Genomic DNA, 26,719 nt, shown 5'->3' on the forward strand with positions numbered 1-26,719 from the left:
ACGTTAGTTAATGTAAAACGCTCATAATAATGCTCTAAACGAATGGAGTAACTAATTTTTTAGAGAAAAACCCATAATTTTTTGTGCAAATTGTATTGTTTACACGCACATGCATTTTGAAAAAATCCACATATAGGCACATTTAGGGCCTGTGTTTCCTTTACAAGTATTCATGCTTCTTCATTCGTTTTTTGTCAGATTAGTCCCTTTATTAATCCGGGGTCGCCACAGCGGAATGAACCGCCAACTTATCAAGCACATTTTTACGCAACGGATGCCCTTCCAGCTGCAACCCATCTCTGGGAAAGATCCATACACACATACACTCATACACTATGGACAATTTAGCTTACCCATTTCACCTGTACCACATGTCTTTGGACTGTGTGGGAAACCCGGAGGAAACCCACGCGAACGCAGGGAGAACATGCAAACTCCACACAGAAACACCAACTGAGCCGAGGTTTGAACCAGCGACCTTCTTGAGCACTACCTACTGCACCACTGCTTCGCCCTTTACAAGTATTATTGAAAATGTTTGATATCATATTCTAAAACATGAACTAGCATACATACACATATTCTAATATAATCGTTAATGGTTATAAAATACAGTAGGCTATTTATTAAAAAATGTAAAAAAAAAATCCCACTTTATAACAATTACTATTATTAATAATTATTTTATATATTTTTTATATTATTTATTGTAAAAGTCTACTTTTACAATTTGACACATTCAAACCACTGCAGAAATGCTCTAACCAACAGGTCCATTTTTTTAAATAAATAACCTACTATCAATTATAACCATTAACGTTTGCAATATATTTTTGTTTTCACAAGCTTTCGAGACGTTTGGTAATGTAAAGTCTGCTTTTCAATAAAAAGGTTTTTATAATTAATTAAATAAAATTAATTAGTATTAATTAATTTCAATAATTGACTTATAGCTTTCATCATGAGCCACGGCTGCATTTAAAATGGCATTCATGTTTTCAAAGTGCACTGGGAAGGGTGCACAACTGTCGATATGAAAAATAAATACTTTGAAAGCAAACTACACCTAAGAAAGATAAACATAATGTTTTTATTTAAATAATTCTAAGTCAAAATTTTGGGACGTTCGAAAGAAATAGGGCACAGGGGGGATAAATGGGAATAGAACACAGCCACGAACTATGCTTCTAACTACAGCTCTAGAGGTGCAGTTGTAAGCGTACAAGTTTTTGAATGTCCGTTGGAATGATGGATTGGGAAATGCCAAATCAACAAACTATGTTTGTAACGACACAACTTGCGAACTTAGTTGGCTAACGATGGTTTTCGGAAATGCACCTCTGATTGGCAATCTTCTGCAGATGCAGTTCTGTCTAGGTCTTCAGCCCGAGAATACAACCAGCCTCAGTAGCAGCTGAGAGAGGATCACGTGAGCTCTACTGGTACTCCTATTGGATGTCGCTCGAGAAAGACACACCCATCTGGTCACCAACGGTTACTGTTGCTCGGGTAGATGGAGGTCAATTGAATTGAAGTGAAAAAAAAGGTCGCTTGAAGTCACTCAATCTCCGTTGAAATGAACTGTCGCTTGTCACTGTGAGTCGTTTGAAGTCATTTGGCTTAACAAGCGGTGAGTTAGAATCAGATGCAGATGGTTTGTTTACTTCAACCCACTATAGAGCTATGTAGTGATCTTCTTAGAGTGGTCGTGGCTATAACGCCCTATTCACACGGGGCCAGCCAATTAAATTTAGTCAGCAATAGGCCACTGTCTAGCTGGTGTATTTGCATACAGTGATCTGATTGGCTGACGGTTCCGTGAGCAAAGCCTCTGAAGCGGCGCCGACGGATCCACAATGCAGTTCGGCAACGGTTGACGTCACCCATTCAAAGTGAACGGGAAGCGTTAACGTCCCGTGTGAATGGGGCGTAACACTGTCAGTAGACATACAACACAACATTTGAAAGCAGACAATGCAGCTTTTTGAAATATTTTGATAAGTTTATTAACAAGGTGGCTCTTTATCATTCAAATTAATCTGGCCGTTTAATAAAACTTTTTTTTCTTTTGAATGATAACCCAGAATGCACATTTAATATCGACTTCAACAGTTTGTTTTGATATTTTACAAAGCAATTCACAGATCAAGCAGTTTCCAGTGGGTAAAGCAGGTATCCTGTGAAAGTGGAGTAGTTGTACCGTCGATCCACAAAGATCCATGATCTGATCCACAGGTTCATGTAAACCTGCTCTCCGACATCCAGCTCCAGCACTGCTCCGTTGGACATTTGATCGTTGCGATCACTAGAGTTATACTCATATGAAGACACAAATCTTTTGGTGCCCTTAAAGATGCTCAGACCCATATCATGAGTAGAAAACGCAGAGCCGGAGTACCTGAAGTAATACACACCTTTAACTGGTGCGGTGAAAACTCCTGCAACACACATGGACATATTAAAACATGCTGAGCAAAAACACCACTGTAAATAATGTCAAATTAATTATTACATCATGATGCGTCATGTGGGTTTTTAAAAAATGTCTCATTTGCAGTGTGTACACACATCCATCTGTCCTGAAAGTATTCTGTCTGCAATCAAAAAAAGTCAACCCAGGATCATTACGGATACGCACCCAGGTTTAAATTTTTGAATACGTAACTGGAGGTACGTCTGCTCACAGTTTTTGTTACGCTTTTTGATGATTTTTGAATTCTTACGTAAATTCACCAGAGGGTGCAATATAATATTTAGCCGACAATGCCAGCTCACTGCCGACCGACTGACACCCATGCCTATCCCTAAACACAACCGATAGTGTTTTCAAAAGCAACAAATAGAACAGCCACTGTGGCTGCGTGATTTCCAACCCAGGTTCATTCTGAAAACGTACCTCTATATATATTTCTGGAGACCTCCAAATACATTCCAGGAGCTACGTTTTTCTTTTGCAATTTTTTTTCGCCGATTCTGCCAGAAGCTGCTATGTATGCTTTTTCAGATCTCAAATTTCTCTCTCGAATGCAATTTGCACCTGCTATTTGTGCATAAATCCACCAGAGGACGATGTCAACTGACTGACTTAATGACTGACTGACAAAACAATCGACAGACCCACCCTCCTCCTTCCATAAATTCAACCAATAGGGTTTTCAAAAGCATTGATTGAGTCGGTGTGCCATCATACCACCCTCTATAGCGTTTTTTTTAAGCGTGTGCTTCGCGTTGTTGTGTCAGAATCCTTGTGAAATACAGTAGTACTTTAGGACGCTTAGTTTAAGCAAATTTGATGAATGTGTTCATGCGTGTTGAATCTGAGGGGAGTTGCTCCAGTATGGAAGGCCGTTGGGGCCAAAACGTCTGCAGCGCGTTGTGTGTGTCTGTCTGTGTGTGTGTCTGTGTCAGGCCCGTTGAGGGGTTTCAGGGGTGGAGTGAGCGACGTATCTGAGTAGGGGGAGAGGGGTGTGCAATGTATTTAACGAACGGTTTGCAAGAAATTATCATTCATTTGCGGGCATTTGGGAGTCTCTGTGCACTTGCGGGATACTCCTAGTCTTAGCAACTGGATGAATGTAAAAGAGGATTAACCAAAATTGTTTCTACTCTATAACTAATGTTCTCAACTCACAGCAATAAAACTTTACAATGAGTGCAACAGTTTGTATTCTATAGTTTATTATTATAATTTTTCATTTTCCATTTCTGCAATTCCTGTATTTTGGCATTTTTTGCAGTCCACTAAAAATCCAACATGGAAATCTATGTTTTCTTTATTGGCATTGATTGTTTTGGAATTTAAATGTCATTAACATGCCTGTGTTTTAATTTCTGTAATAAATGTGGCTGTGAAGCAGGATCTTGATGGTTTATTGTGGGTGTGTTGTTTACATGAAGAAATCTGTGTTACAAGTTAAACAAAAATTCTATTAAACAATTATATTTTGAATTTAAATATTTTTTGTCTTGCGTTTACATTAATTTTACATTTAAATAGCCAAAATTACAAGTTCAGTATTTTAAATGCGATTAATCACGATTAATTTTTTTTTTTATCAATTGACAGCACTAATATATATATATATATATATATATATATATATATATATATATATATATATATATATATAACCCATTTTGAGGTCAATATTATCAGTCCTCTTAAGTAATATTAGTTTTGGATTGTCTCCAGAACAAACCACTGTTATACAGTGACTTGCCTAATTACCCTAACCTTTAAGCTAAACACGAGTATCTTGAGGAACATCTAGTCAAATATTATTTACTGTCATCATGGCAAAGAGAAAAGTTATTAGAAATTAGTTTATAAAGCTATTATGTTTAGAAATGTGTTGAAAAAAATCTTTCTTATATATAGCAGTGGATCTCAAAGTGGGGGTCGGGACCCCCTGGGGGGACACGAAACAATGAGGTGGGGTTGCTTGGTGATTTCCAAAAGTCTCATATATTTTATTAAACTATTAAAACTATCACATTTAATCTATATCCTGCAGAATATAAATAATTGGGCTAATTATTTTTTACTTATAGTATACACTTAATATTTAATAGTTACATAAAAAAAAACATGCAAATAAAAAGTCACCAGCCTTTCCATTTTTTTTCCATTTGTATTGCAAACCCTCGGGTTATTATGCTAGATTAACATCACAACAATAGCGTTAGTTGCAGCAGATTTATTTTATGGTGCAATGTTAAACTTTGACACCTTTATGGCACTCACATACACAAAAAAAAAGGCCAAGACTGAACAAGGAGGACGATCTCCAAGTGGCCCCAAGTCTCCAAAATAAAATCAATAATAGTCTTGTTCTCTAAACACTGTACTCACTATTCTCATTAAGTTAGAATAATGTTAAAATAAACTAATAATTATAAAACATAGACTTTTGTGCTTTTCTTGCGTCGTCAATAAGCTTTTTATACAGTTCCTATTGGTGTGTGTGCACCAGTGTGCAATATCTGTATGCTTATAACCACCTCCGAGCTTCGAGGGGGTCTCGGATCACTGGTGTTGTAATTTTGGGGGTCGCGGGCTGAAAAGTTTGAGAACCCCCGATAGTCTTCAACTATATAGCTACAGTATATATCTGTAATGTCACAATATTGTGCAGTTTTTGTATAATTTGTAACCATAATTAAAGTTTAAAACATTTTTCAAATAAACCTGAATTGAATCTGAATAAGCACAAACCTGTGGCAGGGTTGTACGCATCTCCAACATTGGTTAAGACTTTATCAAAGATGAGTTTGGTCTCTGTAGTGTATGGCCCTCGGCTTGCACTCTGCGTCTCTGACATGGAGGCAGTGAACGCCACTTTAGGACTCTCTGTGGAGCAATAATGGTTAGTTTCATTTGTGCAATACCAAAAACTTAGCTTAACATTTTGGTAAAACTTTATTTTGATGGTTGTCACCGACTCGGTCCCAGTCATTCCCCTCGCTGGCCAGCAGAGGCCACCATCTTCGGACTTTTAAGCATTACATCATCCACTTACACTGATCCAGCACACCTGATCTTCATCCCGCTAATGACCCACGTACCCTTTATAAGCAGCTCTCTCACACACAGTCTTTGCGAAGTCTTGTTTAGCCCCGGCCAGCATTACTGAGCGTTCTTTCCTGCCTGATCTCCTGTGAACTACTTCAGCCCGTTTCCTGACTCTGCTCTACCTTCTGCCTGCCCTCGACCCAAGCCTGTTACACGGACTCTGAATCACGCCGCCTGTCTCTGACCCATGCCTGGTAAATCACTCTGTGTCTGTCAGCTACCAGCCCTACCACCTTCATTGCTGTTAATGTTGTATGTTCGCACATTCGTGCGTGTTGTTTGTGAAGTAAAGTGTGACTTAATAAATACTGCATAATGGATCCCTCCGTGTCAGTCTCCCCGTTACAATGGTCCATTTGAGTATTAGTTGACTCTCAGCTTAAACATGATGTTTTTTTTCAGCAGGGACTGCTCCTTCAACCGACATTTAACTGACTGTAAAGGCTGATTTATACTTCTGCGTCAAACGCCGGCGTATGCTACGGCGCTGACGCATAGCCCTTCGCCGTCGGTGTCGCTGACGTGCACCTCTTAAAAAAAATTTAACTACACGTCGCAACGATGCGTAGCGCAAGCTCTGTGATTGGTCGGCTTTGTAGCGATAACGAGTCTGGGCGGGATCGAGAGCCGCGCGAATGGTGCGAGCCTGATGGAGCGATTGTTTACAAGTGTGGAGTCCCGTGAAGAAGCTCCGGATGGAAAGTTTTGTTTTGTGTTTACCTAATAGTTAAAGTTGTTGCACGTCCGCCGGTTCCTGCCTCAAAATGAGCGAGTTTGAGCTACTTGTACATCCCGGAAGTGTTCAGGAAAAGCAACACAGCAGCGAAGAAACTCGACACAGAGGAACATTTACACCTCACTGCCAACTAGCGTTTCGGAAGTGTTAATGCAGACCGACAGAGACAGCGCGCAGAAGTATAAATGCACAGCTAAGCACGTTGCATGCGCCGTGGGTTACGCTGGTCACTTGACGCAGAAGTATAAACCAGGCTTAAGAAGTACATGTCAACTTACACTAACCCCAACCTATCAGTCTACTTATAATCTACTGAGAGTTAGTTGGCATGTAGATGCAATGTAGCTTAAATTAAACAAACAGACCATCAACATAAATGTGTTTCTTGAAGAACAGTAAAATGCAAGGTGGTTTCAATCATTACTGTGTAGATAATGTATGTAAAGATGAATCAAACAAGGAAATTTACCTTTAATCTGTTTCCGCAGGTCCTGAATCAAGCTGTTCTGTTCTTGTAGTTCATTTTTAGCAGTGATCAGATCTGTTTTTAGCTCAGCAATTGAAGCTTTAAGCTCTTTTAGCTCAGAGTTGATATTCACCACAGGAGTCATGATATCGTCATCCTGTGCCGCACAGAAACTCAACACTGAGATCAAGAAGATCTGATATAAAGCCATGACGATCGTTTCTCTAGAGCTGAACAGAAGAGCGAAGGCTGTGCTTTGTATATACAGCCACTGCTGGTTAATTATTATTAATGTGGAGTATTTGGATCATGAGGTCAGATTAGCTGCTTGCATTGGTGGAAATACACACAAACACAAGCACTCACGATCGATTAATCAATGCCAGAACTTTCTAGAATTGCACAAGGGAATGTCCCAACCATAAAAAAGACCTCATTATTTTGCTTGATTGTGGTGTAAACATGCACATTTCAATAAATGTATCGTTAGACAAATTAATTTTAAATATACGCTCCTAAGGATTTACACCACCTTTTTCTTACTTCTACACCACTAGTCTGAGGTATGAAGGTTTTTTATTCATTTTCCTTCAGCTTAGCCAATATTTCAGAGATTTCCATAGGAGAATGAACCCCCAACTATTCCAGCATATGTTTTAAGCAGCAAAAGCTGGGAAACACCCATACCCACTCATTCACACACACACACTTTCAGTTCCCCTGTAGTGCATGTGTTTGGACTGTGGGGGAAACCAGAGCACCCAGAGGAAACTCACGCCAACACGGGGAGAACATGCAAATGGTCTACACAGAAATGCCAAGCTGAGACTCAAACCAGCAACCTTCCTGTTGTGAGGCCACAGTGCTAAACACTGAGCCATTGTACCACTGTCCAATGCTCATACATTCATTTATTTACCTTTTGGCTTAGTCCCTTTATTAATCTGGGGTCAACACAGCGGAATGAACCACCAACTTATCCCGTATATGTTTTACGCAGCAGATGCCCTTCCAGCTGCAACCCATCACTGGGAAGCTGTCCAATGTTTACACATGAAAATAAATAAGTGCAAATTCTTCAAATTAATTTTTTCATCTAAACTTAAACTATATTTCACTGTTTGAAACGTTAAAACACAATTAAAAACAAACAGCTATGTTTAAACAGCCATCAACAGAGAAATGTCATAGCATTGTCATATCTTATAATAAAAAATGACTTCATTTGACTAAATCTTTTGCATCATATCAAGTTGCATGTTTACTATGGACAATAAGACTCTAATTGTAATACATCATACTGACTATAGTAAACCTACACCCTGGAGACCTGATACAGGAGGGAAGACCAAGTTGTTTTTACAGAATCTTTTCTTCGTATGATTACAGCTGATACACTGAAGTCCCAAGAATGTTTTGACAATGTTTTTCGGTTCTTTTTCCGGACTTTGGTTAGCTTATCTGAACCTTTACTGTCTATGGAGGATGAGGGAACTCTCAGAATTCATCCAAGGCTGCTTTCAAACCTGTAGATCAATTGTTTTATTCTGAAACAAGGATTAAATTTGCTAAAGTGCTGCTTTTTGCTGTTTGTGTGGTTTGCTTTCACACAGCAATGGATCAAAATGGATCAAAATAATTAAAACAAGTACATTCTCCTCACATAAGTCAGATTTTGGTTTAGTGTGCCACCCGCCTGCTTTTGATTGACGCTACCAGCCATTAGATGGCCCCCTGGGGGTAGGCTACAGTACAAGTTATGAAGTCCGCCTGTTAATAAATGAGACTTAAGCCCAAATTTAAAATAAAATTAATTACACTTGTAATAAAATGTCCCGATGGATGGTCGTGGTCAATTAAGGCACTGGTTATCATGCTGATATAAGCCCCTTTCACACAGTGATACCGGTAAATATCTGGAAAATTTCCGGAACGACTTTACCGGTATATTGAAAAAAGCGCTGTTCACACAGGCGAGGACGTTACGGAAATTTTCCGGAAAAGAGCATTCAGATATTTATTCCAAAATACCGGTAAATTCTGACATCATTCACCACAAATGAGCTTTAAACGTCTGCGCTTGTGTTTGTAAACATTTGACTAAATTACAAACTCTGTGGATGATCAATATTGTGAACAACTTTCGCAGGATCACTTTCGCATGTCGAGATGTTCATGATATGTGTGTGTGCTGGCGCTCACGGGCTGTTTTACAGGCACACGCAAAGCTTGAAGGTAAACAAACAACGGCTTATCATGAGCATCTCATCAATGATTATTTACACAGTTGGCATTAAGAAGAACATATAAACGTGATCTGACTAACTTCTAGCAGCTAAATGTGTCTGGAAAAATATTCAAAGGCTTTTATTCTCATAAACCGCGTGGACTTAAATGCGTCTGACTGTTGTGATTGGCTAAAGCAGACGTCTCACGTCAGCACGTTCTAGACGTGCACGCGCTTATTACGGCAATCTTCCTTCTGCATTCACACAGCGCAGCATTCCGGCAAATTACCGGTAATGTTACAACTTCTCTTTCCAGAAAATAGCCAGAACGAATTTATCGGTATTTTCAAAAAGGACCTGTTCACAAATACAGACCTTTCCGAAAGGTCTGTATGTGTGAAAGGGGCTATAGGTGCTGATCTTCATTTCTCTAAAAGTATGTTTTTTGCAGTAATTTAATGCAATAAAATGGGACATGTCATCGTAATTGACAGTTGTGATTGACAGTTTCTCTAAGCAGACCGTCAAAGCTTTGGGAGGAAATTGTTGTTATTCGATTTCTGTGTTATTATATCATGATAAAATGAGTTCAGCAGTAAATATAGTTTCTGACACAAAGGATCTAGTGGAACACTGTTTATACGGTAAAGTGAGGGCTTTGTTTACAAGTCTTCTTGTAGTGTGATTTATAAACCCAGGAAGTGTGTGATTGAGCAGCCAGCGCTCTGCTAGAACAGTCCATTAGTGTGTCAGAATGGGCTCCAGTACCAATTTCATAGATTGGACACATGAACCATCACTCTAAAAATACTGTGTTAAAAAAGAAGATGACTGTTAACAAACCCAAATGCTCTTGTTTTTTAAACCCAGGGATTGGATTTGTCTATTTGACAAATTTGGTTTGAGTAACCCAGCATTTCTAGATTTAACTTGCAACAGTCAACAAATGATGCTCAAGCTTTTCTCAGCATTGACTTCTTTCTCAAATACATCTTAGTTATTTTTAATTAGTCGTCTCACCATTGATGAATTCATTTACTTACTTAGCCAGAAAACCACAGCTGCGCTTCATCACATTAGCGAATGGACACATAAGATATGGCATAAGGCTTTATTTTCCACATATTTATCATTGTTTTAACTCTATTTGGTGAAATAAGTTGATTGTAAACTATGATCACACTGATAAACTGCTAAAATCTTAATAAATTATTAATAAATGTGGAGGTTGGTTTGTCGTTTAAAGTCATTTTCACACCTAGTTTATTTGAGAACTGCAAGTGAAAAGTACATCAACCACATGAATGATCTCAGACCTCCTTCAAATAACACACACACACACAAATTTCCCATGAGATCATAATTTGCAGATACTCCTATACTTATACACAGGCACGTGCACACATAGGGCTCAACCTGTGCAGAGCACATGCCCTTTTTAGTCTTGGATAGAAAGTGCCCTTCCAAAATGGGCAAAAGTGCCCCCGCGACACGGCAAACCTTCGGTCCCGCCCTTCAGTAGGCGCTCCGCTCTTGAGTACGTGCGCGACAGCACAGCTGATCAGAACGCGCGCAATAATAACAACACCCCCCCCAACAGACCACTGCAAACACTGCAAACAGATCACTGAGGTCACAGTCGGTTCCCCTTCTGGTCAAGACAAGGGTGTCAATCATACAGTCCACATAGTTGTCTAATCCAGACTAAGGGATGATTTAAAAGATAAAATAATAATATTTTGTTGTTGTTTACATTAAATACATTTTCTAATTTGCTTCATGCGAGACACAATGAATACCTTAGAAAAGAAATTTAAAGGATCAGAGATAGATGAACATGAACATTCTGTTATCATTTACTCACCCTTCATTTGTTAACAACATTTATTTTCGCTGATGAACACAAAAGAAGATGTTTTGAAGAATGCTGGTATCTGATGCAATGAGTGCCAGCAACCAGCATTCTTCAAAAGACGTGTTTGACGTGTTTAGGGAAAAAACCCTAAAGGTCAAAATCCATATTTGCCAAATCCTAACAGTCTAAATCCATAATTTTCATTTTAGAGTTAAACTTACATTTAAGGTGTATTTTATTGTGAGTTTAGTTGAACTGATGATGCTGCATCAAACAGGAAATGAAAATTTGTGAATCTTAAACACTTTGTGAAGTTCATTTATAAACTAATGTTGAGAGGATAAGATGCTTATGAGTGCGTGCAGCTGGTCCTGCATTATCCAATTTATGGTTCACCAATCAGACGATTTGTAAGCCACTATAAATAGCCCAAGTTCCATATAACAGCCATTTTCGTTTTAAAGAATCCCCCCTACCACCCATACTCCTCCTCCTTTCCTAGATGGGTGCAGGGCCGGAGTAAAACTCCTTTTCAGCCCTGGAGTTTCAAGCCTCAGACCGGCCCACTTCAGTTCACCACTGACTATATTAAAATAAGGTCATTTCCAATTCAGTTTCTAATGACACTATCACGTCTTTTTTTGAGAAAACAGCTGTTTTAGAACTTTAAATGTTCAACAACCCTAACAGTATTATATGTCTCAACAATAAAAATGAAAATAATAACATACTCAGATGAGGATCAAACCCGGGTCGGCGACATTGTAACCTAACGTGCTAACCACTGGACCACAACAGTTGCACAGTGAAAGGTGACTTATATCATTATTAACCTGCAGGTTAATATATAAAAAGAACAGAGCTGCTGTAAAATAATGAATAAAAAGAATGTGGTCAAGTAAATAAATAAATAAATTTAAAAAGTGTGACTGCTGAGAGCTACAGATTCTGAAGCTAGGGACACCGGCCCTCGCGGCCAAAAAAACAGACCGGCCCACTGGGAATTTCCCGGTCCTCCCGATTAGCCAATCCGGGCCTGGATGGGTGACACGGTGGCCCAGTGGTTAGCACCAAGCCAGCTGACGTTTCTGTGTGGAGTTTACAAGTTCTCCCCGTGCTCATGTGCTCAATGTATTTTTGTTGGTCAGTTATCTACAAAATAAACAAGAAGATTTGAGGTGAAGTTCAAAACAAGGTCTGTATATGCTTCAGCGCACAAACTGAAAAAAAGGTTTAAGGACAATTCATATTGCGCCCGTCAGTTTCACTTGTATTAATTTAATCAACTACTTTGACCACAATGAGCCAGGCTTTACAAACTATTAGCAGCACTTAATGTATTCACCTCGAAAGAATATGTGAAAGACATATCAGTGCGATCTGTCATACGCCGCACAGTGCTCATCCAGTAAAGGCACAGCTAAACAGATGTGTGTTCAGTCTTGATGTGAATGTGCCTAATGTTGGAGCACATCTGATCATTTCTGGAAGCTGATTCCAGCAGTGAGGGGTGTAATGGCTGAAAGCTGAATAACCCTGCTTTGAATTTCTAGTTTATATGATCCTAGAGATCTGAGTGATCTGTTGGGTTTGTATTCAGTGAGCATATCTGTAATGTATTTAGGTCCTAGGCCATTTAGTGATTTATAGACCAGTAATAATACTTTAAAATCTATTCTGAATGTAACTGGAGCCATTGTAAAGACTTGAGGACAGGTGTGATGTGCTCTGATTTCCTGCTTCTGGTCAGAATCCTGGCTGCAGCGTTCTGGATGAGCTGCAACTGTCTGACTGTCTTTTTTTTTTTTTTTGCGAAGGCCCGTGAGGAGGCCGTTACAGTAATCAACCCTGCTGCTGATAAAAGCATGAACAAGTTTCTCTAAGTCTTCACTAGAAATAAAGCATCTAATTCTTGCTATGTTTTTGAGATGATAGTATGCTGATTTACTGACTGCTTTGACATGACTATTGAAACTCAGATCTGACTCAAGAGTCACACCAAGATTCTTGATCTTATTTTTTGTCGTTTGACCTTTAGAGCCAAGGTACACATTCACCTTGAGAACCTCATCTCTGTTTCAAAACACAATGACTTCAGTTTTCTCTTTGTTTAACTGAAGAAAATTTTGGCACATCCGATTGCTCATTTCATCAATGCATTGGCAGAGGGTGTCAATGGGGCTGTAGTCATTAGGCAGTAAGGCTAGGTAGATCTGAGTGTCATCAGCATAGCTGTGGTAGGAGATTTGGTTCTTTCTCATTATTTGGCTTAGAGGGAGCATGTAAAGGTTGAACAGGAGAGGTGCCAGAATCGAGCCTTGTGGGACTCCACATGTCATGGGTGTCCACCTTGACCTATGGTCACCTATACTGACATAGTAACCTCTCCCTTCTAGGTAAGATCTGAACCATTTGAGGACCGTGCCAGACAGCCCAACCCAGTTTTCCAGCCTATCCAGAAGTTTGCTGTGATCGACAGTGTCAAATGCAGCACTGAGATCCAACAATACCAGCACTGTTATTTTACCTGAATCTGTATTTAGGCGTATATCATTGATTATCTTTATAAGAGCGCTGTCTGTACTGTGATGTGCTCTGAACCCAGATTGAAAACGGTGTAAACACCCCTTGGAGCTTAAGAACTTGTTAACGTGGTTAAAAACTACTTTTTCAATGATTTTGCCAATGAAAGAGATGAAACAGTCTGTAAATGCTCAATAGGGTGTTATCCAGGTTGCTCTTCTTCAAGATGGGTTTAACAACTGCAGCTTTGAGTGAGTTCGGAAAAGTCTCCGAGAGCAGTACAGCAATTTACCACTTTTAGAAGATCCATTTCAAAACAGGTAAACACCGTTTTGAAGAATGATGCGTGTCACGACTGCAGGTTGATGTTTTGATAATTTACACAATCTCTTCTAAGATTTTACCATCAATTACTATGAAATCAGCCATCAAACAAACTGTAAATCAGTCACGATTTACAATAAAGCTCCATTAGTTGATGTTAGTTTATTTATTTGCTTAGAATGATCACTGCAGCATTCATAATCATAATTCCACATTTACTAAAGCATTATTAAATGCAAAGTTGTGCTTGTTAAATATAGTTAATGCACAGAAGAACTAACATTGAATGACTTAATTTCCATTAACATTAATAAAGATGAATAAATACTGTAATAAATGTATTGCTCATTGTTTGCTCATATTAGTATATATATAGTAACTAACATTAACTAATGAAACCTTATTGTAAAGTGTAAACCATAAATCAGGAACTTACATCATGCACGTATATGTAAAGGGAGTCGACATTCACATTTACTTTTATATCAATACATGACATGGAGCACTTAAGACACCAGAGAGTTTTCAACAAGCCATGTAAAAGCCAAAATGATCCATCAGAATTATTACCAGACACTGAACTCTGCAGTATTTGACTGAACTAGTGAATCACTCAGAGCAGAAGCGTTAGGCCTACATGTGGTCAACATTGTTGTCTCCTCCTTCAACTCTTGGTTTAAACCCAGGAAGTGTGTGATTGAGCAGCCAGCGCTCTGCTAGAACAGTCCATTAGTGTGTCAGGATGGGCTCCAGTGCACTGCCTCTCCTTCTTTGTGAGTATTTGATCAGATTCTCCACTCTTCTGCTCTTTAATACTGTTTTAATCATTCAGCTGAAGATGAGAGAATGATTGTGCTGTATGTTCTTGTGTTCATTAGTCAGATTCAGTGCTGATGTGTGAAGTGTTGATCAGATACAGCTTCAGAGATCAGCCATTTATCTGTGCTGTGAGTGGAAAATAGAGATTGGTGGAAAAGTATTCGGTCCGAAAATGACTGAATTTCACAGATTAGATGCATAAAAGCAAACTAATAAAATAAAATGTATTAAAAGGCTGATTCTTTTAACTTGTTGTTTGTATAAGCCAGTGATTGGTTTGGTCAATATTTAACACACATTTTCAAGTTGCATCTGCCAACGATGTTCAACGTGACAAACCATGTTCAAGCGTTTCTCAGAACTTACTTCTTCTTTCTCAGATACGTTTTGCTTCCTCAACATTATTTTTATGCATGCATATAGAGTTGTTCACGATCCTCACAGAAAAACCACATTTCTATTAACATATGACACATATGCCATGTAAGATATTTAAAAATATTTATTTTGTGCATAATTATTTCGTTGTCTCTCTTTGATTAAATATTTAGACTCAAACTATCCTTGAACTGTATTTCCTAAATTGGTTTGATACCTTTAAAAAAATATGAATACGTTTGTAAATGAAGGGTTGGTTTGCAGTTTGGGTCTTCACACCTACTTTTTTGAACATTGTAGGAAACACACAAAGGATCTCAGACTTCCTTCAACACAGTATATACACACACAAACAAACACAAACACACACATCTTGGTGTGTTTTAATGACCTGCATTGTGCTTAATCAATGTAAATACATGATATCTGTGTTTCTTCTGCTTTTAGTGCTGATCTCCATTCTTCATTGTGAACTCACTCAAGGTACTGTGAAATACCACAGTAAACTTTAATTAACAAATATAAGTTGTGTTGTGGTTTATATATATTGTAGTTGATGTCTACGGTGATACATCAATCTCTTATATTTGATGGTTTGCTGTTGTTTTGTGTTCATATTTTGCTATTATACATTTTCTGAGAATCATCTGTCTCTGTAGACTTTCACAGGAATAACATATAATTACTAACAATGTGAGCTAACAATGTGAGCATTCAAACTCACATTATTAGCATTTAACACTGAATAAAGTACTTGAGGTGTACCTCAGGTAAACATTGTCCGTTTTCTGTTGTTCACCTGTGAGAAATAGAAGCCGTTTCTAATATATCAAATCGAGGTGTTGGTTAGTACAAAACTCCTTTTAATGTGAAAAATATTCCTTCTATTGGGGGCCCTTGCTTTTATTTAAAACACGGTGTTCAACCACTGGGTGTCAAACTTACATACTGCACCTTTAAATTAAACACAATATTTATTCCTAAAAGAGCTGTTTGAGTGACTTCATGTTTCTGTCTTTCTCATCAGCTGTACTCACACCTACAGTGACTGTGACCCCAGACAGTGCTGTATTCACTGGAGAGACAGTCAGTCTGAAGTGTGTGATTGAGTCTGATCACAGTGACTGGACATATGAGTGGTATAAAGACAGAAACAGTGTAAAGTTACAGTGGTTTGATGGTCACTACGCCGTAAACAGAGACACTCTCACTATCAGAGGAGCTGCTGAGTCTGATCAGGGTCAGTACTGGTGTAGAGGACAGAGATCTGGAAGACCAAATTCAACACAATCAAGCTCTAATATTTCTCTCTCAGTGAAGGGTGAGTTTAATATTTTTTTTTATCCTGGTAGACTCTGGATCACATATGCAGTTGCGAAACTGTGATTTTGTTCTGAATTAAATATCCTCTTACTACACAACACTGGAAAACATTAACAAAACAAATAAAACAAACTAGACTGGGCAGGCTGGCAGGGATCAGGACTGAAATACACGACAGGACAACGAGAGAAACGATGACGAACTGGCAAAGACAGCAGACATGCGGAGATTATAAGCAGAAATAATTTATAAACAAACAGGTAAACAGGATTAATAATGGGTTAACAGGGAGGGTGGGACTAGACAATAGATGGGAGAGCACATGACACAAAGAAATAACACAAGCCAGGTGCTCACGTAAAACAAGACTAGAACACAACACTAAAGCATGCGGCCACAATATAATCACCTATCCACAAGCTTAGACAACACCAAAATAAACAGATGCAAGACACGAGCACACGATAAATGGACACCTTACCGTGCGCTTACACATGCAATGTGCATGTTTGATCTCAGCGCCATCCAAAACGAAATCAACTAGAATTAGACGTTGAGAACGAAACACCACGCAGCCGACAGAACAAACACAAGTATGAGTATACAGTAAGAGCGAGCGTCCCAGCATGCACAGATCTCGCGGGAATGAGCACGGCTGAGACGCCGCTCATACAAAAGACACACAATTACAGAAAAGCAGTGCTCGACCCAAGAAAACTAGAGTTGAGTACAACACACAAGACAAGACAGGACTAGTATCCGTCACCAAAACAAGAATTAACAAGACCAGAGTACCAGAATCCTGGCGAACAGTGCATTTATTGTTTCACTGTTTATAAAGGATTTAGCTGAAAAACTTAAATATTGCTGTATCCAGTTCATTAAAATCATAATTATTTATTTAATAATGAGATGATGATGACTTACAGCAATCAAGGTTTATTGTACAATGTACTGAGTATATGAATGTCAAAAATATTTTCTGGTACAGACAACGATCAAGTGATTAGTCTAACAAATTATTATCAAGTGAATATAAACTGGATTTGTTCTCCTGCAGATTTAAAGCCAAAGCCTGAACTAAGATCAGATTCTGCAGGAGCTGCACTGACTGGAAACACAGTGACTTTGACCTGTAACACTCCATCCACCGGATGGGACTTTTACTGGTACAAAAACACACAAGACTCTGAGATAAAGAAGACAAGAACAAACTCCTACAGCATGAAGATTGATTCAGTGTCTGATGGAGGCCAGTACTGGTGTAGAGCTGGAAGAGGAGAACCAGTCTATTACACACAATACAGTGATGAACTGACACTCAGTGTTACAGGTGAGAGAAAACACAGTGTGTGATTCAGTAAATCTGTATATCTACAGCACTTCTACAACTCTGAATCAAGACTAATGCAGTAATCTGTGTTTGTACAGAGAGTCCTAAAGCTGTGGTGACGGTGCGGCCTGATGAACATGTGTTCAGAGGAGAAACAGTCACTCTCAGATGTGATATAAAGTGGGGAGGAAACACTGAGTGGACATACAGATGGCAAATAAAGCAAACAGACCAATATTACCACTATAACTATTACTTGTATAACTTTTTCCAGTATATCCACCATGAAGACACAGTGAGCCGGTGCTCAGAACAAGAGTTGAAGATCAGCCGTGTTGAGGTCTTTCACTATGGTAATTACAGCTGTACAGGACAGATGAACACTCAAAGCTCTCAGCGCAGTGATGCTGTTGCTCTCACTGTTTCTTCAGGTGAGTGTGTGTGTGTGTGTGTGTGTGTGTGTTCAGTATTATCAGAGTCTGTATCTGCTCCTCTATGGCTCTGTAACTCCTCATGTTTGGTTCAGATGAAGCTCAGGCAGCAGTGCGAGTGTCTCCACAGCCGTGGCTCACTGAAGGACAGTCGGTGACTCTGATCTGTGAGGTTCCAGGCTCCTCTACAGGCTGGACGTTCAGCTGGTTCAGAGATGCTGATCATCTGTCAGACAGCAGCAGAGAAGCTGGAGGCTCTTACACTCTCAGTCCTGCTGCTCTACAGCACACAGGAGTTTATACGTGCAGAGCAGAGAGAGGAGAACCAGCCTATTCCTCACAGAACAGCAGCGCACAGCCACTGTGGGTCACTGGTGAGGGAAATCAGCTTTCAGCAGCTGTCAGAGCTGTTGTTGATCTCCAATGTGCCAGTAGGTTTATGTCAGTGACAGCAGCAGTATATTTGTCTGCGTTTGCTCTCTGTCTCAGGTGTTTCTGCTTCAGTGCGTCTGGTGCTCAGGCCCAGCAGAAGTCAACACTTCTCCTCTGACTCTCTCTCTCTGAGCTGTGACTCTGCTGGATGGACAGTGAGAAGATACACACACACAAACACTCAATCGCGCAAGCGATTGTTTACAAGTGTGGAGTCCCGTGAAGGAGCTCCGGATGGAAAGTTTTGTTTTCTGTTTACCTCATAGTTAAAGTTGTTGCACGTCCGCCGGTTCCTGCCTCAAAATGAGCGAGTTTGAGCCACTTGTACATCCCGGAAGTGTTCAGAATAGCAAAACAGAAGCGAAGAAACTCGACACAGAGGAACATTTACACCTCACTGCCAACTAGCATTTCGGAAGTGTTAATGCAGACCAACAGAGACAGCGCGCAGAAGTATAAATGCACAGCCACGCGCGTTGCATGCGCCGGTCACTTGACGCAGAAGTATAAACCAGGCTTTAGTTCTGCAACTCTCACAGGATTTGGTTTTATTCATGATCAATCACTTACTGAGAGCTGAGCTTATTATCTCCAATTTTTTTTAACCCTTCTATTATCCTTGGGGTCAAATTCAATGTTAAACGTTTGTGCATATACAGTTGAAGTTAGAATTATTAGCCCCCGTTTCTAAACATGATAGTTTTTATAACTCATTTCACATAACAGATTTATTTTCTCTTTGACATGACAGTAAATAATATTAGACTAGATATTCTTCAAGACACTTCTATACAGCTTAAAGTGACATTTAAAGGCTTAACTAGGGTAATTAGGGTAACTAGGCAGGTTAGGGTAATTAGGCAAGTTACTGTATAATGATGGTTTGTTCTGTAGACTATCGAAAAAAAAATTATAGCTTAAAGGGGCTGATAATATTGACCTTTAAAATATTTTTTAAAAATTAAAAACTGTTTTTACTTAGCTGAAATAAAACAAGTAAGTCTCTCCAGAAGAAAAAAATATTATCAGAAATACTGTGAAAAATTTCTGAATCTGTTAAACATCATTTGGGAAATATTTAAAAAAGAAAAAAATATCAAAAGGGGGATAATTATTCTGTATAGTTGACATTTTTTGTTTGTTTGTTTGTTGTTTGTTTTTGTTTTGTTTTTTGCTCCAGATTGAATGACTTTTCCTAATTTAATGGGGAAAACTTGGTAAACATAAAATTAACATAATATTATTTTTTTAATACCCTGTGCACATTTTGTAACATCAGTGCTCTTTGGGGTCGATTTGACCCCTGGGTCTTTTATCTGTATAAAAAATAAAATAAATAAAAAACGTACACACTTTTGTTTTGGGTGATATTGAGGTCACTACAACATGTTATGGTTTTATAACATGAACAAAATTATTATATAGTATAATAAGTATAAAAAAATATAACAATAATAAAAAAAATTAACCATACCTGTTGTATCGCAAGAATTACTGACAGTTCACATGACATGGTGGTAGGGGGAATCCTAATTATCATGAGATCTTATATATTTCCCGTGAGGGTAGGGGGGTGTACCTAATTCATGCTAGAAATTTGATATTTCCTATGTTTATTTTTTGTGGGAGGGAAAAAAAAATTATTCACGTGGTTTACAGGGTAGGTGCAAAGCTATAAAAACTTGCACATGAAACTTTCTAAAATATTACTCTTTGTGCTCTGTGACCTCTTTCTTTAAGCTCTCTTGATTGAAAATGGCCTCTAAGCAAAAGTTTATGTCAGAGATTTTGTCACAGGTTATTTATCTTTGAAAGTGACAAAGGAGAATGTGTCTAACTTAAGACAATCTTAAGGGTGACCCTCATTATGAAGCATCCTCCTCAGATGAGAATGATACTCCGAGTGTTGACTCTCCTGTTGTCCCTCAACCACCAGCAGACACATTACATTTTAAAAAATGGAAAATGATTATGGTCCTGCATCTCACTCCTTGAATGACGGGGTAGACTTAATGCTGCTAATGTCATCAAAATGGTTCCAGGGCCCACCAGATGCTGTCAGTCATGTTCAAGACATAAAATCAGCATTTCAGCTTTTCATCACACCATCAACTGAACATTATATACTTGAAATGCAAAACTTGGGCTCTCTGACAAGTGAAGACTTTTTGTGGGCCCTTGATAAGTTGATAATGTCTCTGGGGGCCCCCTAAATGTAGAATCTTCCTAACTTTCCCCCCCTAGTGGCGCCCCTGGTTGGAGGGTCTATAGCGACAGCTGGAAAAAACTTGTGATGTGACTGATTTACAAGCCTACATTGGGTTGCTCATTTTGGCAGGAGTGTACAAGTCCAGAGGAGAAGCTAAAGCAAGCCTTTGGAATGCTGATACTGGAAGGTCAATATATTCAGCCATTATACAAAAAAACAAGGCAGGGCAGATGAGAGCGTGACAAACTCACAGCAATACGGATATATGGGATAAGTGGGTCTGGCGATTGCCCTTTCTTTACAATCTAGGCCCCCACATCACAGTGGATGAATGTCTGGTTCCATTTCGTGGCCGCTGTCCCTTTAGACAATACTTGCCCAGCAAACCGTGTTGGTTTTTCTTGGTGTCAAATTGAACCCCATACTTCTTTTTATATGTTATAATTATCAAAAATATTTACCAATAAAGTAAAAAAAAAACTAATAAAAACAACAAATACATATATACGTTTCTAATTTTAGATGAAACAGTGAGCTTTCATGCTGATTTGTATACTTGTCTATAGGAATGCAATAGGTAATCTGTATTCATCTGTATGAATAAGGGGCAGGAAGTGGGGGAGTGGGGGGCGTATGCATTTTAGAGTGTTGTTAATATCAACAAAGACATCAATTACCTGACACTTCTGGCAAAAAAATAAATAAAAAATCTTATTCTGGAGGTTTTAAATTGCTTGGGTCAAATTGACCCCAGTGGATAATAGGTGTTAGTAGATTTTAGGATAATAGGAGAGTTAACGATAATGATAATATAAGCAACAAACTGAAGAACAGTGAATTCATGAGCACCTCAGAATAGAAATGTCATACAGTGTTAGGATTTAAAACATATATCACTGCCTCTTTACTACAGTAAATGGTGAACGTTTAAAATAATAATTTCTTTTGTACTTTGTAGAGATTGGAGGAGGAGGGGGGTATTTATTACAAACCCTTTGCTAAATAATTTGTGTTTCTTGGTTTCACAGATCAGAGTCCTGTCTTCAAGATTCAGTGCAGTTTTCTTCTGGCAGTTTTTGTGTATCTGCAAGCAACAGCTGTATTGCTCTACAAATGCTTCAGAGCGCAAGGTACAAATAACTATTTGCTCTTTTTTTATTACACAAATCAATATTCACAGATTAAGGTCATTATCAGCAATAAACCAGTGATAATAAAACTGTGGACTGAATATTTAGTTAAGTGTGTATGTGTGTGTGTGTGTGTGTGTCACAGTTCCATCATCTCATGAAGACCAAAGTCAGTTTGCCGTAACAGAGGAAGAAGCATCAATCTGATAATTCCTCTATTTTCCAAACGACATGTGGAATCTGGCTAACACTCTGGGCAAGATCAGATCACATCACAAGATTGAGAAACCCTCAACAACAGATGAAGAACAAGCAGAATGCACAAAACCAGGAACTTTTTACAAAGCGAATTTTAGGAGTTGATCCAAGAGTGGGGTAAAAAGCGTATTTCAAACATTCCTCAGTGCACCTTATGAACAACACACTCTTCAGCTCATTTTTTATTTTTATTTTACATTTTGGCAAATTGTTGGCTAATGCCGATGAGTTTTTACAGTCGTCTCTCACTGAACTCTCAGAAATAAAGGTACGCGTGCTGTCACTGGGGTGGTACCTTTTCAAAAGGAACACATTTGTACTTAAAGGGTCCATATTGATACCTCAAAGGTATATAACAGTCAGAGCCGGCCCAAGGCATAAGCGAACTAAGCGGCTGCTTAGGGCCCCGTGGCCACCAGGGGGCCCTCAAGAGTGCTTGAAATTATTGTGCGATTTTCGTTTTAGTTTGTTGAGTTGTGGATTAGTGGTTGGAAAAAATATATGCCCATTTATAGTGTTATTTCTGACCACGATACATACTCAGGCGCCAAGATATTTACCTAAATTGACAAAAGATCTGATTTAATTAATCAGCTTTCCACACTGACTGCAGCAGATAACCGCTTTAGCTACAGTACACCCAGCTGCCACCAGGTGGCGCTTCCCGAAACAGCGGTCGGCGGATCATGGGACATACATCAGCGTCATGTAAACAACTGACAGACAGATGAGCTATTGCAATGGTGAAAATCTCAGGCATACAGAAACTTTCTTCTGTCCAAGCTGGGCCAATATATTTGTGTGTTTTCAGACATCCAGCTCCCCCGAATTTGCCACTAGTTTCTTTCTAACAGACGCGCTTTCACTTTGCTAAATCGCTCGTGCGTGCCCGCGGCCAGTGCAACTTGTGCTCAAACTTTTTAACTTCCCCAAAATATATAAAGATATCAATAGGACATGAACATTTAATTAGAAGGGCCTTGCGTTTATTTGACTCTTACAGACCTTGTCAAAGTCTTGTAGAAGGTATTTTGGCAAAAAAAAAATATTAGGGGAATTAAAAAACTTAAATAGATGAGTAAATAACTAACTAATGTTCTCCACTGCTGGAAACATACGTGCTCAGAGGAGTCAGTGCTCACCTCTCAGAGCATTCTGATCAGTTGAAAAAATAGTGGGAATACATATTTTTTTATTAAAAATAAACCAGGGCATAAAATGTTCCATGTTTACATAAAATTAGTTGGTCAAGTTGTAATAAGTGTTTTAAGTTTACAGAAAATTAGAAAGCAATAAATTACTATTTTGGCAGTTTTTTTCTTAAATGCATATTGCACTAAATTGAGATTCTGCTACTGTGATAGAGATGTGCTCTCTTCAGTCATAAACTCCTCTGCATATCAGCATTTTAAGCTTGTTTGACAGATGTGCACTTGTTTTACATTGTTGCAATTCTATAAATGCGTGTTCATAAAAGAAATTCATCATAATTTTTAATGCATTTTCCCCCTTCATTTACCAAATTGTGATATGTTGTGGCTGGTTTTCTTGTTATCTATCAATATATCGCAGAATCACTGATATCGTGATTAAAGCAGCAGTGCCCGGAACAGCAGCAAAATGCTTTTTTAATGAACGTGGCGATTAAAAAAAAAAAAAGCTTCTGATTTATACAATTGACAGTTGGTAAATACACTGCAAAAATGGTTTTCTCTCTTATAGTAAACCAATAAACATTTTCTAGAAGGATTTTTAGTCAAAATAATGTGAATTTTTTATTAAAAAAAGCTCAGTCTGCCAATTAGGGTAAATAAAAATATTGTTTTAGGTTTAAAATAAGATTATTTTACTTATCTCGTTGGCAGATTAATTTGTTTTACAAAATAAAAACTCACTTAATTTAGAATTATTTCTGAAAACTGAACAATTTATGTACATATTTATTAATTTGATTGATATGCGAGTATGTCTAAAAAAATGCTTCCTGATTTAATTTGATTTTAATTTAAATAGATGTTTTAAGTTATTTGAACTACAAAATACAATATGATTTTTTTTTCATTGTTAACATTTATATCCAATTTAAAAAAATGTATCTTTATTGTCACTATGTTTGACTGTTTGGCAGCGTCTTGAATAATAATAAAAATCAGTATGTTATTGGCTACTTCCAGCTGCTTTTATTTCTGTCAGCCCATATTAATGTTTTGTATCTAATTATTTAGATTTGTGGCAAGTAGTCAAATAAAAAGTTGGATCAATAGGAAGTTGTTTCTGCAGAATAATATTTAGAATTGTCTTAAAACATATATTTTATGATGTAAGCAACACAGCTACAGCGAACAAAATCGATAATGTGTGTTTTAAATTTATAGTGTGCGAATTAACAAGGATTGGCGATAATTTGCCATATTGTTTGCACCAAGGGGGCCCCAAATAAAATCCTGCTTAGGGCCCCCTGAAGGCTTGGGCCGGCCCTGATAACAGTACCTAAAAATTTTAAGAGGAACACTTTTGAATATGGACCTTTTAGCTACAAATTTGTGCCTTTTGAAAAGGTACCACCCCAGTGACAGCACGCGTACCTTTATTTCTGAGAGTGGAGTAAATGAGTCTGTGGATATAATATTTTTTGTCAGATATTCAGATTAAACACATTTTCTTTTTGGTTCAGAATGACCTTCTACCTCAGTTGAGACTTGAACCAGGCCTTTCACGCTCTTCACTGAGCCAATAAGTGCTTTAAAATAATAAACGTTGCATATTTCACAGCAAAACCAGTATTCAATCTGATATTACCATATTAAAATAATGACAATATTAATTTGGATATAGAGTTGTTTATGTCACATCTGATTTACCAAATGTTCTAATGTTTACTTTTATATAATCATAAACTAAACATCAGCAAGAAGGTCGCTGGGTCACTGGTTCGATCCTTGGCTCAGTTGGCGTTTCTATGTGGAGTTTGCATGTTCTCCCTGCGTTCGCGTGGGTTTCCTCCGGGTACTCCTGTTTCCCCCACAGTCCAAAGATATGCGGTACAGGTGAATTGAGTAGGCTAAATTGTCCGTAGTGTATGAGTGTGTGTGTGAATGTTTCCCAGAGATGGGTTGCAGCTGGAAGGGCATCCGCTGCATAAAAACTTGCTGGATAAGTTGGCGGTTCATTTCACTGTGGCGACCCCAGATTAATAAAGGGACTAAGCCGACAATAAAATTAATAAATGAATGAAACTAAACATGGTTTGAAAATATTTGTTCTGCTTCAATATATTCTTTTTATTTGTCCTTTTTAAACCTTAAAAGCGAGGTGTTGTCATGTTCAGTGAATGTCTGAAAATAATGTCTTCTGTTCTATATTTTTAGTCAGTAAGTGTTGACATTAGTGGTTGTTTTATATAACGTTGCAATAAAAGTGTCATGTTTTATCAAATTTTTTGTAGACTACTGTCTATAATCTTAAAGCATTTTTAATGAGTCTGTTAATTGTTTGTATAATAATAATAGTTGTCCTTTAAACATGCTTGCGGGCAGTCTCCATTATGAGATCTTGTTTACTGTTGGTTGCTAGGTTACCAATACTACAGTCAGCCACTCTAAAAACTTGATGGAAAGTATCTAATTCACTTTTTTTTTTACTTTGAAATGATTTACTTTGTGTTAGGATAGGAACCAGGGTACTGGTAGGCACAGGCATTAGTTCTGTTTCCATTTAAAGATGCAAATAAGATTTATGCACAAAACTAGAATAAAACATTTGTGTATAAAGTAGTGTTTCCATGCATTTAGTCAAAGAGAACAAAATCATCAATCCGTGATAAACTGGAGCAAATATCAGTGTAACAGAACTGATAACCACTCATCCAACCTGCAGAGGGAACCCTCACCGGAATTCTGACTGTCAGTTCTTCGTTGGTTACTTCCTGTTTGGTGGCCATATTAACCTGGCCACACCAAACACTCAAGCTGCGTCCCAAATGGCACACTATACACTATGCACTCATGCACTATGTACTTATGCACTTACACACTCAACAGGGTAGTATATGTATGTAGTGTCGTCCCAAATGGCACACTAATGTATTTTTTACTAAGCGGAAATTCAAACCGTTTCCCTGATGACGTTTGACGGTTGCCAAATCATTGAAGTAAACGGCCGAATTATCAAATAATACCTGCCGTGAGTATTGCCGCAATCACTATTGGGAGGCGCTATAATCACTCTCGTAAAAGAATTTTGCTTTCACCATCCAAAATAAATAAAGTTATTCAACATGTGCGTCCGATAGCTCCGCCCCTTCCGCTACGTAAGCAAACCTGCGGTCGTTGAGTGCGTGAAGTGTCCATCATTACACACTTCATTTTAGCGGCTGAATGAGTGCATCATCCGGGTAATTAAAGTGCACTTATTATTTTAAGAGTTTTCAGTATGAACGCACTACTTACACTATTTATACTACAAAATGGCGTAGAATAGTGCATAAGTATGCGATTTGGGACGCAGCTTCAGTGCGAAGTATTGCCAGTATCTGCTGCCTTACCGAGCGTATTCTCACTGTTTGATCTGCCTTTTGTTATGACCTTTGAGCCTGTTGTTTTTGACCACTGATTTTGGAAGTCTGTTTTTGCCTTGGTGGACACTCTGTTTGTCACTTTGAACCTGCCTGCTTTTTGACTACGATTTAGCCTGGTGTTTTGGA

The 26,719-nt window shown here is 38.3% G+C and overlaps 4 protein-coding genes and 2 long non-coding RNA genes across 7 annotated transcripts in view; 3 read left to right on the plus strand and 3 right to left on the minus strand.

The window, feature by feature from the left end:
* The window catches only part of LOC147842925 (uncharacterized), a 959,952-nt gene that overhangs the window by 756,420 nt on the left and 176,813 nt on the right, over positions 1–26,719 (minus strand). The gene's annotated exons all lie outside the window — the stretch shown is intronic.
* si:ch211-225k7.4 overlaps positions 1–26,719 on the plus strand; it is a 494,418-nt gene that overhangs the window by 96,166 nt on the left and 371,533 nt on the right.
* The window catches only part of si:ch211-63p21.8, a 120,733-nt gene that overhangs the window by 69,757 nt on the left and 24,257 nt on the right, over positions 1–26,719 (minus strand). The gene's annotated exons all lie outside the window — the stretch shown is intronic.
* si:dkey-88n24.3 overlaps positions 1–26,719 on the plus strand; it is a 285,177-nt gene that overhangs the window by 64,140 nt on the left and 194,318 nt on the right.
* cbln11 (cerebellin 11) lies at positions 1,982–7,047 on the minus strand. 2 transcript variants are annotated; one of them, NM_001293704.1, is given in 3 exon segments: positions 1,982–2,438; positions 5,216–5,350; positions 6,778–7,047. In NM_001293704.1, coding segments are annotated over 3 exon segments (636 nt in total). In that variant the 5' UTR covers positions 6,986–7,047; the 3' UTR covers positions 1,982–2,145.
* Positions 14,433–25,452, plus strand: LOC147842938 (Fc receptor-like protein 5). The gene is made up of 9 exons (XM_087260374.1): positions 14,433–14,477; positions 15,349–15,384; positions 15,929–16,222; positions 17,285–17,557; positions 17,656–17,988; positions 18,084–18,362; positions 18,478–18,575; positions 21,658–21,759; positions 21,905–25,452. The coding sequence occupies exons 1-9, from the start codon at positions 14,447–14,449 to the stop codon at positions 21,941–21,943; spliced, it is 1,485 nt and encodes a 494-aa protein (XP_087116500.1). The 5' UTR covers positions 14,433–14,446; the 3' UTR covers positions 21,944–25,452.

This window comes from Danio rerio, chromosome 7, assembly GCF_052040795.2.
Source record: "Danio rerio strain M-AB ecotype USA chromosome 7, GRCz13ab, whole genome shotgun sequence".
NCBI classification, from domain to species: Eukaryota; Metazoa; Chordata; class Actinopteri; order Cypriniformes; family Danionidae; genus Danio; species Danio rerio.

Excerpts from the sequence above, each read along its gene's own strand:
- cbln11 (XM_087258570.1), bottom strand. The coding sequence starts at position 5,456 with ATGACTGGGACCGAGTCGGTGACAACCATCAAAATAAAGTTTTACCAA. Across the intron at positions 2,439-5,215 it reads TGCGTACAACCCTGCCACAG|GAGTTTTCACCGCACCAGTT; the intron begins GTTTGTGCTTAT and ends TGTGTGTTGCAG.
- LOC147842938 (XM_087260374.1), top strand. The coding sequence starts at position 14,447 with ATGGGCTCCAGTGCACTGCCTCTCCTTCTTT. Across the intron at positions 14,478-15,348 it reads TGCACTGCCTCTCCTTCTTT|TGCTGATCTCCATTCTTCAT; the intron begins GTGAGTATTTGA and ends TTCTGCTTTTAG. Across the intron at positions 15,385-15,928 it reads TCATTGTGAACTCACTCAAG|CTGTACTCACACCTACAGTG; the intron begins GTACTGTGAAAT and ends CTTTCTCATCAG.